A 13,512-nucleotide genomic window follows, 5' to 3' on the forward strand; every position below is an offset into this window, starting at 1 on the left:
AGCAGGAATTAGTGCATAGATGCATAAAAATAAAATAAAATGTCACCTAAGATTTCCATTTTCAATTGCTTCGTTGAGTCTTTCAACAGAGTTGCTGGGCATCCCATATCCTACTTGCGGGTGAAAAGTTTGCCCAGTAGGTGTGTATATAAGAGCAGCATCTTTTTGTCGTTCGGGAAACCTGATCCCAGAGGTCTGCAAATGACAATGCTTGTGGTTAGCCAATGATTAAATTAGCACATTTCTTTAAATTTGTTGAGCATTAAACTTTGATGCCAAATCTGTAAATATTCATGTCTGCTCCCCATAGAAAAGAGAAAGTGACTAAAAAAATTTCTTTGTTAATTCCTTAATAAGTGTTTATACACTAAACTATCTAGAAAATAATTTGAAACAACTAATCACAAAAAATTAAAACTTCTGCCCAAACTTTTTATTTGTAGCTGACGGGAGAAGTGAGTCATTTATATCATGGTTACTACATTATACCATTTCTACTACTGAGGATGTTCATTTGATTGATTTGCTTTATGAATTAGCTACATCAATTAATTTCAATCGCAAAATCCAACAAATAAAATATTTTCAGATCATTTTCTAAACCAAACTAAATGGCACCAAACTTTAGTTTGGCCATGTTAATTTGTTTTTGAAGAATCGAAAATAGTTAATTGTACCAGCAAACATAATTATATTTAGCTTGAGCATGTATTAAGAAGAATACTAAGAAATCTCTGTTAAATATTATAATTTTAGAATGACAATCTCTCTATTGCTTATTTATTTATAATTCACTTGCTATATTCATTTAATATTTCAAGAAAGTAATACAATTCGTATTTGTTTTGGTCGGTTTTTTCTAAAAGCAAAAGCATAACAAAAGACCAAAAATCAAAAGAGCCAAAATAACAAACCATAATTGAATCAATAAATTAACAACCGAACTAAACCAATCAAATAACATCACTTTGATTCTTTTTTGGCCTTATCCAAAAACTCCACACCCTAAATCAAACCATCATATGTTTCTTATTTAGATTAATAGCATTATAATTGATATTTCAGTTCAGAATATTTAATGAATTCTTTCAGTCCTAAGAATAGATAGTATACTTAAAAACTGAAATAACAATTGTAATGCTATTACACACCTTAAGTTCAGCATATGCATAGTAGTATTGCGGATACTTTCCTCCAGCTCCACCAAATGCTTCTTGCCAGGATTCCAGCAGTACCAAAATTTTATCCCTCACCTGAATATCTGCCTGAAAGAAGTATCCAAATTAGAGTGAGAATAGTCTTTATTAAGTCAAAAAGCAACTAAATATGCATAGCTTCATGGATTGAAATAAAAAGGGGCATTTACTCACATACCACCCAATTCATATGTATTTACATATCTAACACCTAAACTTTATTTTTTTACATTAATAACACCCAAATATTTCATATCACATACAAAACACAACTATTTTTAACTTTTAAAAGGTGAAATATATCTTTTCATGCATAGGTAAGGTAGCATATATGCACAAATTGAAATTTTAAGAGTTAGATATGTAAATACATAGGAATTAAGTGGTATGTAAGTGAATCTTCCAAATAAGAATCATAATGCCATTGAACCATATTTGAGATGTTTAGGGGAAAAAAACAGTTTGGGCCAATGATAGGATGAAATAAAGAAAAAAAATTTCTATATAGCTGCAGCATAAAAGGCAAAAGCAGGTTTTTTCTCCAGAAATGTCAAAGATGACTGGGGATTCATATAGCCAGCTCAAATAGTTGGGATAATACTAATGATGATGATGATGACGAGTTTTGTAGGAATCAAGTAAATAGGTGAATTATGCGCAATAATTAATAGACAAAAAAAATTTTTTTTTTTTCAAATTTATGCAATACATTTTGTTCTGGACAATCTTACTGGTGCTATGCATGAAAGCTAACATGGAAGAAGGCAGCACGGCACCACTAGTGCAGCTACTACCACAACATATCTAAATTATGTCCATTAAAAGCGCAATTAACTGTCCACCCAAAAAAATATTATAGAATCGTCAAACTAATTTAATTATTCTCAAATCACTTTAGTCCAAAGTTTTTTATGCCTATAAAATTGAGGCATGGAACAAATCAGCTAATTACTCTAAATAATAATGGAAAGGTTTGTTTAAATTTTTTTTTATCAAACTAATCTGCTCCTTTCTCCTTCAAAGCTTTTCATGGCATGAGGTACCTGAAGAGTACAATCCGATGGCCATGATTATATCACTAAACAGCTAATATGCAAATTTTCAAATACCTTAGAAAGTAGATGGACTACTTCAAAATAAAAAAGAGGTGGGAAATAATAAGATAGAAAAACTCATTATTTTGTTCATCGTGTTACAATAAAACCAACCTACAAAACAAATTAGCGCCACAAAAAATAACGAATAATATACAAAGTCATATGGATAAGAATACCAAATTTGACATGGTTGAATGCCAAACATCCACAAAGCAAGGAGGCACAGATAGATCCACATCAAGTTAAAAACTCAGAAAATAACAAGCGAAGATCTCATCAATCATTAAGCAATCATTTTCAAGATGAAGACATAAAAAAAGAATAATTTCACAAACCAAAACTCCAAGAATAGGGATGTTAAAAAAGTTCGTTGTTCACGAACAGCTTCGTGTTCGACTCATTAAGTAACTTGTGTTTGAATCGTTTATTGAATAAGCAAGTAGAACACGAATAAATTTTAAAGCTCGAATTATAAATGAGTCAAACACGAGCAATCCTTTATTCGATCGTGTTCAAGTTGTTTTAGCTCAAAATAAGAAAATGATAGAAATTATATATATATATATATATATATATATGTTTAAATCACTGCAACTAGCTTATTCATGTGATTTTATTGTATAGAAATGGTGCAGGTTCGAAATCAAACAGCCTTCATGTATTTATCTAATTGCAGGTTCAAACCAAACACCATACATTTATTTTCTAATTAATTTAAATTAGACAATTTCGAGCCTAACATGAGAGAACATGAACAAGAATATATAAATCGAGCTAAATATGAATACAATGTTCACAAACAATTTCGAACACAAACCGATTTCAAATAGAATTAATTTCGAATGAGCCGACACAAGCCAAGCTTATGCTCACTCAAGCTCGGCTCATTTACAGCCTTATCCAAGAATAGCTACAACACACACAATAATCTTCCTCTCAACAAAATCACAAGTGCTCGCTTCCCCTTTTCTTTTCAGTTCAACAACACAAAAGAAGCGAAAAAATCATCAAAATCCTTGTCCTGATTCCTTTCTCTAGTTACTTGCCTAGTTAGACTTTATAAAAATAGCTAATCACACCCCACTAATAGAAAAATGCATATTTAACTAATTAACAAAATGAATTAATTTGATTAAATATTTAAAGTCATACTCCTTATATGAAATCCTCTTACTAGTAAGAAAAAAGTAGCTTTGAAGTACAGTAGCAATTATACAAACCAATTAAGTCCAGCATTAGCTAAACTTGATAATAGGGATCACCTTATCAAGTAAATTAGAAGAATTTTGCTCTCGGAAAATCTTTTGAACTGAGTATTCATTTTCAATCCTCTCTTTGATAAAAAGTCATTGAACATCAACATGCTTAGTTATTTCATAATGCTTATGATGTTTTGCCAAATGAATAGAACACTCTAATTGCTACAGAAAACAACTAAGTTATTCAGATATAAAATATAGTCTTCAACAAGCCCCTCAACTAAATAACTCCTTTAGTGACTTCAGAAGGAGTTATATAATCTATATTTCTTAAGGAATCAGTAACTATAAGATGAAGTTAAGCCTTCTAAATGCAGGCCCACACACACAATGACACTCCAAGTCTTTAGACCTCCTAGCATAATTGCTAACAAAACTAGAACTTACAAATCTCACAACATTGCAACCAAATCAAACCAGAAAATGTATAAAATTATAAGATGTATAGCATCTGAGACACGTTGAAGTCCATTTCACTTCTTCCCAAATGAGCTTAAGTAGGCTTATTCATCTATCGGCTCACAATACTAACAACATATGAAATATCCAAATGAAAGCACATTAAGATTTACATAACAGTTCAAACTGCGCTAGTATAAGATACTCCCGTAATATACTTATCTTTGGGTGATCAAAGAGAAAAAAAACTTGATGAAAGAAAATGATTAATAGTGGAGAAGTTGTAGTCTTTGAATTCTACAAACCAAATCTTTTTAACAATTTCAAATATCTGAAACACCTCAACATATCTCGTGTTAGAAATAAGGTGCATGTCTTTCTATTTCTAACCATCTTTATTTTCAAATTCCTTTTTTTAAACATCTTTCATTTCAAATATTACACTTAATCAATTTTAGTTCTCACATCTGAATTGTCTCTGGCTGCAATTGATATATTATCAACATGTAAGAACAACAGCAAAATGCTTGCACACATTTGCCAAATGGGTTTTCTCCTTAACCCATGAAAGATCAAATCTTCTATCCCACGATCTACGAGTCTGTTCTAAGCTGCAGAGAAACTTCTTTACCATAAACACCTAATCTTCTTTTAACATAACTTCAAACCTTGGTGGTAGTTGCATGCGGATATCCTCAATCAAATCACCATGAAATAATGTTGTCTTCCATCCAATTATTCCATGTACAGGTCACGTATGGTAAACACTACAAAGAAAGTATGAATCCAGTTATGCTTAACAATGACATAAGTCCAAACCTTCTTTTATATAGTTTTTTACAACCAATCATGCTTTGTATGTACTAACATCTTCACCTTAGATTCCTTTTTTGTGCTTAAAGACTCATTTATAGCCAACGCTACTCTTGACTCTGTGGAATTGAACCTTATCCAAAATTTCATTCTTTTCTAAAGACTGCCAACTCCATAGTTATGGTTCACTGCTTTGATTCTCTTATGTTGATAGTATCCACTAAAACTGATGGCTTTTAATATCCAACAGACTTAACAATGCACAAAACACATGAAATCATATGATTACATGAGGAATCCTCATAAACAAATATATAAGATGGTTTAATCTATCATTTGTTCTATAAAAAGTAATAGTTGCTGATAAAGAACAACTACATTGAAATAATTACATTTTTGGAAAGCCTCTTGCCATGAAATTATTATATTAAGGAAGTAACCGTCATATGTTCAATAAAAAATCATCATATGGTTGATATTGAATGTTAATAGAACAATGACATGAGAAATATGTTATTAGCGAGCATGCAAATCATGTTGTGGCAACCTATTATTTTCCAACCTAAACTCCATGTCATAAGTGTGTCGTGTGATTTTTCCAAAAGAATTAATTAATGTAATAGTTTAACATTATAAAATATTCATTACATTAACCATTTGTGGTCGGCAAAGCACACGGTCCATTCAAATTGAAGCAAATTTAAGCCTCATCCACTTGCATGGTACGACTAAGCAAGGTGCAACCACATTTGGTAAGGGAATATGTTCAAAATTGAATCTTGGAGGCAATCCTTATATGGAAATTAGAGAATTTGGGCATAGATGAGATGGAATTTCGGCCAATGAGATGGAACCATGCAAGCAAAGTTCAATACATCATGTCCTCATAATACTCTAACATGAAGATTTCACCACAACTCTTTTAGAAAGGGAAACTTAAGCCTGAGGCCGACAAAGAAAGCAAGAGAAGTTTTATGCACATGAATGCTTATTCAAATTTTAAGCTTTGAAGGCTGGCAAATAAGAAGCATTCAGTCATGCATGAATGATTGTGTGAAATTCGACCAAGACATGTAATTATGCAACGACACAATGAAATAGGCACATGATTCAAAACTAAATTTTTGGAAAAAAAGTAACTGTGGAAGGATGGAAATCTCAGTTAAGCATGCATAACCTAGATGATTTTTATCTTAAGCTTCGAATTGACAAGAAATGCAATGATTTTAAAATTCAAGTAATTTATTCTCATGTAATAATTTTATATTTTCATCACTTTCTTTTCTTCTTAATAATTTTATTTTTGCTTAAACTGAAAGGAAAATTTTATAAAATGGTGGTCAGACCTGCAAGGCTCTATGGCGCAGAATGTTGGCCTTTAAAAGAGAAACATAAACAAAGTTATGTGTTGTTGAGATGAGAATGCTTAGGTGGATGAATGGCTTGACACTTAAGAGACAAAATGCGAAATGAATATATCCGTGATAGGGTTGGTGAAGCTCCAGTGGTGAACAAGATTAGAGAGAACTGTCTTCGATGGTTTGATCACATTACATGTCGACCATTTGATGATCCGATTAGGAGAGTAGATGTTTTAGCTTCGACTGATGTTAAGAAAGGTGGAGGTGGACCTAAAAAGATTTGGGCATATTGTATTAAAAATGATCTTAATCTATCAGAATTAAATAAAAACATGATACTCAAAAGGAGCAATGGAGAAAAAAGATTCATGTAGCAGACCCCACTTAGTGCAATAAAGGCTTGTTGTTGTTGTTGTTTCTTAAATTTTTATGTTATACTGTTATATAAAAGGTGGTATCATCATGTAATGAAGATGATTGATGATGAATGAAATTTAGTAAGTGCTTTGCAACTCTGTTGAAGATAGGGCTTGGTGGCTAAGTTTAATTATAGCTTGGTGGCTCTTCCGCTTAGGGAGCTAAGTGTCTTTTCTAAGAAAATCATTATTGAAACTATTGCTTAGGTTTTTATATTTGTGTCTCATCATGATGTTATCTCCCTCCAACCCACCCTTTCCTTTGGTTGTGATAATGCCATCTCTACCAAACATAAAAGCATAGTAAGGTGTTATAACAAACTATCAACTACCTGTTTATGCTCATTCTCAAACCTGCATAGCTTTTACCTTTTGATCTCCTAAAATCATACATTTTCACCAAATTATTGCTAAAGCATGAAAAACTCGTTGAACTCAAAATCCCTATTGATCAAGCATCTAGGTGACCTGACATTAGTGGAAAAAAGCTTAAGTGCCTTTACCCTATTTGCAAAATCAAGGAATATGAATTTCGTTATATAATCTAGTCACTCTCTTTAACAAAAGCATAAACAAGACAACAAAAGATTCTTATCAGAAACATACAAGTCAATATTAAAAAATAGAGTGCTTTATTGACCATAAGATAGAGTAGGGCATCTTCAATGTTATAATCATTGCAAGGTATAAAAAAATAAAAGTGAGTACTATACATGGCACATTATTTGATTAATTGATTTTTTAGTTCGAGTTTTTTCCTTTTTTTACTTTATTGATTTATTTTTTCCTTTTTTGTTTTCACACGCACACACACACAAGATTGGGGGGGTGCGATTCCTATCTCGTTGTGACCTTAAGCTTCTCAAAGAAACACAATAAGTCAAAGTAAATAGGAGACAATCATTTTATCAAAAAAGACAAGTTATCAATTTAGAAGCAAGCATCCCCGTCATCTATTAAGAAGCTGTTATTGTCTTCATCCAGATAAGTCAATAGTCTATGATATTTGAAAGAAATGAGTGCATTCAAGGCCAAAGGGACTTGGACACTTTACGTGAAACAAAAGAGACCTGTCAAAAAAGATCTGAGGCCAATATGAAGTGCCTCTTTTCCTTTTTCATTTCCTTGCACTTAATGATATTTGGCACTACTTTGCAAAGATGAATGTATGCTTCTAACCAATAATTATTTATGTTCTTTCCTTCTTGTCATTGCCATGCTTTTTCTTGCTTTATTATATTTTGATTTGTTGTTTATTTATAGCTTTATTTTGCTTGATCTAATTAAGTTGATTGCAAGCAATAATGTGTTACAATATGATTGTGTTGAGTTTGTTTCATCATTATTGCTTATATTGTTCAATTTATAGAACTATCATTTTATTGTGATAAATTGTGATAAATTGAAACAAACATATTTTGAAAATAGTATCTTTTCTATAACAATATGGTAATAAGGTGCTCCAAAGAGTGTGGTACAGAGCATAACAAGATCAAAACTTTATCAATATTCAACAAAAGCTTAAGGTAGGCATCAAAATGCGTTACAATGATGTACATTCCTTCATATGAAATGTAAGCAATTGTTGATTCAAATTAAGATATTTGTGAGTGACTACATCATTAAAAGAAACTCCAACCATTCCCAGACATCATGTAAAGTACTCAGTCACCAACATTGTGAAGAACCTTCACTCCCAAATCCAAGGTTCTACTCCTAAACTCACAAATTGCAAACTCACCTTCTCCACTTGTGACCATTCCTACCGCTGCAGTTCACTACCTGCAAGAGCAGCTGCACCCAATCACCCTCGTTAGTCACCCATTGTGGCCTGCCACCTATGCCCCCACCATCCTAAAAGGAAAAAAACCCGATGGGAGCCACAGATTGCATTAATTGCTTTATCTTAGTCAAATCATGAGCTCTGATACCAATTATTAGTGAGTGTGAATAAAAAATAAATCGAAGTTGTATTGTATACATGAGTGGACAAACTTGTTTCCAACCCCAATGCTTAAGTTTATGGTATTTCAACATCAACATAGGTTTCAGTTATCCGATGTAGAATTAAACCCAATACTCTCATAGCCTTAACATGCTATATTAGATTTGCATTTTAAAATTTACCGTACAATTTGCCAGGAATTGCAAGATTAAAAGTTACTACAGTAAAAAAAAATGCGGCAAATTTGTTTGTTTCGATTTTTTTCAAGAACTAATAGTAACTTAAAAAGTTGATAGACAAATTCAAAAAGAAAGCAGCGCAGGAAAAGAGAACTCGGCATCTCTATATTTGTCCATGTTTTATACTGTATTATATCTGAATTTCAAAACTTATAGCACTTTTTGCTGGGAATTGCCGGATCAAAAAGTTAGCAATGCACGCAAATCATTTCACTGCCTAAGCATCAGAAAATTCCATTACAATTCTTAAAGTTTATGTGAAAAAAAAGACAAACCCTAGAACTATTTTAATGTGGTAAATTTCATAATGATTTCTCTGATAGAAAAGAGGAAACTGAAAAAAAAAACGAAGATGTTAAACTTACAGTTTTCCTCACAATTTTGACCATTTCTGATAAAATTTCACGATCAACAACTTGGAAATGCACAAAATCACCACAGTTTTTTATCATTGTCTCCAAAAGCTGCAAAGGCTGACACAGGTTACTGCTACCGAAGTCCGATAGAACTTATGTCAATTATATAACACATATAACGAGATTTGCAAGACAAGGTTGACATGAAAATTGTGCAAGCATGACATAAATAAGTTTAAGATCAAGCTTTGCAAATCTTCAACACGTACCATTAAAGCAAGAAACTGAACTCTTGGGTTTTTATGTTGCAAACGCTTCTTCACAGCTTTCACAAACTCTTTTGCTTGCCTGATATGATTTACATTAAGGCATTTAAAGCAATCATAATCACATTCGAGAAAAAAACAAACACAGGCATAGAATTATGTTGTGAAACTAAACCATGACAACACAATTTAAGCAAATCATGATAGTTTTAAAAATTTTGCATTAGGTTTTTTAGGTTTCTTGACTTAAAATTAGGCCCCATAAGTTTGTATGAAGATTATTTGAATTATAAAAAGTTTCAATGAGATCCTCAACTTTGAAAAGAGCATGAAATCTGAAGGTTTTAAAAACTCTGAAAAAGGAAACCACCATAAAGACCATGGCTACAAGGAATGGTTTTATGCAGTTGGCATCGCACATTCTTAATTCCATAGGGATCTGTTCATAAGTTTAGTGAGATTTGATAAAAAAAAAGGTCAAATAAGGAAGTACCTGAAGCAAAATTCAAATAGAAAATATTTTTAAAAAAATCGTTCAGAAACTATAACAAATTTGAGGTATTAAACCACTTTGGAACTAGGTGATGCAAAATGTATTAAGGCCTAAAATTTCTAGGGACATTTACATACAAACCATCCGATTCCTATGAATATATTTATATATCTAACATTAAACTTTGCTTTTTTTATTTATAGCACCCAAATCTTTTACATCACATAAAAAATGCCATTATTTTAACTTTTAAAAAGTGAAATACACATTTGTATGCATAGGTAAAGTGGCATATGCCTAAAAATTGAATTTTAGGTGTTAGACATGTAAATACATAAGAATTGGGTGGTACCTATGTAAATCTTCCAATTTCTTAATACAGAAGATGTTATATTAGATGAATGGATTGACTATGCAACATAAGAGTTAAGAAATGAATGGATTGACTGTGAAAAGTAAATCTTCCAATTTCATTTGAGTAGAACTAAAACTGAATGCATGGAATGTAATTTTAGTAGTAGTAGCTCTAGTGACAGAAGTGTAACTTTGAGTGATCAAATAGTGATCAGAGTGATCAAATTATTAAAAGGTGTGAACGATTTAAATATCTCGGGTCAGTTGTTCATAGCAATGGTGATATAGATAAGGATGTTAATAGTAGAATTCAAGTTGGTTGACTGGAGTGGAGGAATGCTTCGGGCCTTGTGTGTGATAGAAAATTACCGCTTAGACTGAAAAGAAAATTATATAAGATGGTGGTGAGACCTGCAATGCTCTATTGCGCTGAATGTTGGCCTTCAAAAGAGAAGCATAATGCCAAGTTCTGTGTTGACAAGATGAGAATGATTAGGTGGATGAGTGACTTTAATGCGAAATGAATATATCTGTGATATGGTTGGTGTAGCTCCAGTGACGGATAAAATTAGAGAAAGTAGTCTTAGATGCTTTGGTCACATTAAATGTTGATCATCTGATGATCCAATTAAGAAAGTAGATGCTTTAGATTCTACTTATGTTAAGAAAGGCAAAGATAGACTTAGGAAGACTTGGGCTTATAGTATAAAAAAGATCTTAATTTATTAGAATAAAATGAAAATATGACACTAAATAGAATGCAATTGAGAAAAAGGATTCATGTAGCTGACCCCACATAGTGGGATTAAGGTTTTGTTGTTGTTGTTGTTGTACTCTTAAGATATATATCAATAACTAGTACCCTATACTGTGTGGTCAAGACTTCTCTTGAAATCACTTTAAAAGCTTTGTAAGAAGTTTTTTCTTTCCTTCAACTAAGAAAAAAAAAATATACTTATCCTTTTTTTACTCCATTATTGTAATTAACCAAGTTATTTTCTCATCTTTCTAAGTACATTCTCACCATAGTAAAATTACAGGCTAATATGAAATCAAGTATTGCTTCTCCCAGTATGTTTTTATTTCTTATTACCTAAACAACATGAGACCTCATAAAAAATCCAATAAGAATCAATTTATTAACAAAACAGCTCTATTAAATATCATTTCTTCAACAGGTATATGTAGTAGCAATTCATAAATATTTTCACAAATTACTTTTTTAAACTAGTTTCAAGTCCTAATCCAACTTGAGAAGCATATGCATTGACCACATTCATAATTTTCACATTAATAACTATCTTAAAACAAAAAACTTGTCGTTAACCTTATCAACAACAATAATTTTAGCCTTCAATTTTTTATCCACTAACAGCCCAAAATATTTTGACACAAGATAATATATAATTTTCTCGATGTCCTCAGCTTGTAAAAAAATATTATTTATTTTTATCTCATCATAATATCCACCAATTCTCTTGCCTTCCCACTTAGAGTTCAAAATTTCAAGTATCAAATCAAACTTATATTTGGACTTAGTCAAACCCCACTTACTTTTCACATAGTTAATCCATTCACTGTTGAAATTGTCATTTAAAGCATGACATCCTGATCTACACTTGCTTACCTTTCACCACAATCGGGTTAAGTTATAATATATCACTTAAGAGTGATGTCTTAGCCCAATATTGCTTAGTTCTCACAATAATTTGGTTAAATCATAGTGCATCGCTTCATGGGAAAACCCGAAGAATAGAAAATTTAAATTTAGATTAATTTCATTAATTTAAACGTAAGCTTTACAGCAATTAGCCTAGCATCAACCCTCAATATTTCTTATCCAAACTAGGGAACATATTATCAAAAAAGTAAAATGCCATGTAATAATAACATCCACAATAATAGTAAAATTATTATAATTATTTTGAAAAAACTGTTGATGACGATCACAAGGAAAACTACTAGACAATGACTACATGGATTGCAAAAATGATCGGTCAGTCACATATACAGTCACACCTACAAATAAAAGTAAGGTGATCATGTTTTGTGGAAATAGTAAATATTTACAAATATGCAAATAGTATCATTTCTCTTTAACCTTTTGATCATGGCTAAAATTCATAAGATTGATTAAGAATCGTATAATAAAGCAATAATTTCAAATTTCTAGCCATATATAAATAAATAATTGCGTTTCAACTTCCACAGAACATATCAACCATGTTTGTTTTGTTTGCTTATAAAAGTAAACACAAATTTAAAGCAAGCTAAATCAAAACAAAAACAAAAAATAAGGGAACCAAATATCAATTTTTTTTTTGGAAAAAACTATGGAATATTAAAATCAACTACTTATTACATCTCAGTAGAAACAATTTTATGCTCTAATAACTGCGCTTTTCCGATTGAAACAGTAGAATCGAAAACCAGCATCAGTTTGATCGAGAAAATAAACAGAGCAAACAGAAACCCTAAAATCAATCAAGAATCCCAATCCCAGCACAGATATAAATTCTTTAACTCAAGAACTAGCGCTCACAAGGGATCAGTATTGATGGCGTCGCAGATATCCATGTTCATCGTCCAGTCCGGAATCATCAGCAGATGGCTCGTCGCTTTCTCAACTCTTACCGTCGCCGACAGCGACGTCGACGCCAAATACGGCATCATATTAGCTCCACTGATCTCCAGAACTAAAAAGAGAAGACTTATTCGAAGAAGAAGAAGAAGAAGAAACGAAGTGTGTCTGTCAGAGAGAGAGAGAGACCTTCTTACCAGAAATATGGCAGGGGGGAAACTAATTGCTTCTCCTACTCAACTCCAAGGAGTTGAAAGATAAATTCGAGGGAAGCTGAGTCAAAGGAGCCGTCTCTCTTTTTAATTTGAAGAAAGTTGTCATCTATTTCACAAGGGTTTCGTCAGGCTTGTGGCTTGCAGCTATGTTACAGGGGCGGGCGGCTGACTGTAATTATACTCTCATTAGACTGGTTTATTGCTTGCTAAATTACTTTTGGAGATAGAGTGTATGATTACGTAATTTAATTTTGGGAAGGATTATTTTACTAAATAATAATCTTGTCACCAATGGGCCGATAATTAAGAGTCTGTTTGGGGCAGTTGACGCCGTTGTTGATGAGTTGATTTTATTTATTTTTTGTAGTTTGAAAATAGTTGTGTTGCAGTTGTTTCTGGACAAATGACAATTTTGCTCCTATATAGTAATGTTATTTGCAACAGAACTATTCATGCTAGTACATTTTATACTTTAAAAACAAATATTTAGTGCATAACATTATAAAATAAAGATAAACATCT

At 31.9% G+C, this 13,512-nt stretch overlaps 1 protein-coding gene across 1 annotated transcript in view; it reads right to left on the reverse strand.

The window, feature by feature from the left end:
- The window catches only part of LOC110021257 (ADP-ribosylation factor-binding protein GGA3-like), a 16,104-nt gene extending 2,958 nt beyond the window's left edge, over positions 1-13,146 (reverse strand). The window contains exons 1-6 of the mRNA XM_020719676.1: positions 12,973-13,146; positions 12,737-12,890; positions 9,351-9,429; positions 9,091-9,189; positions 1,152-1,265; positions 47-195 (exon numbers count right to left, since the gene is read on the reverse strand). Of these exons, the coding sequence (XP_020575335.1) occupies positions 47-195; positions 1,152-1,265; positions 9,091-9,189; positions 9,351-9,429; positions 12,737-12,867 (572 nt within the window). The 5' untranslated portion in view covers positions 12,868-12,890; positions 12,973-13,146. The remainder of the gene's footprint in view (positions 1-46; positions 196-1,151; positions 1,266-9,090; positions 9,190-9,350; positions 9,430-12,736; positions 12,891-12,972) is intronic.
- Positions 13,147-13,512: the final 366 nt, after the last annotated feature.

This window comes from Phalaenopsis equestris, unplaced genomic scaffold, assembly GCF_001263595.1.
Source record: "Phalaenopsis equestris unplaced genomic scaffold, ASM126359v1 Scaffold000125, whole genome shotgun sequence".
Lineage (NCBI taxonomy): Eukaryota > Viridiplantae > Streptophyta > Magnoliopsida > Asparagales > Orchidaceae > Phalaenopsis > Phalaenopsis equestris.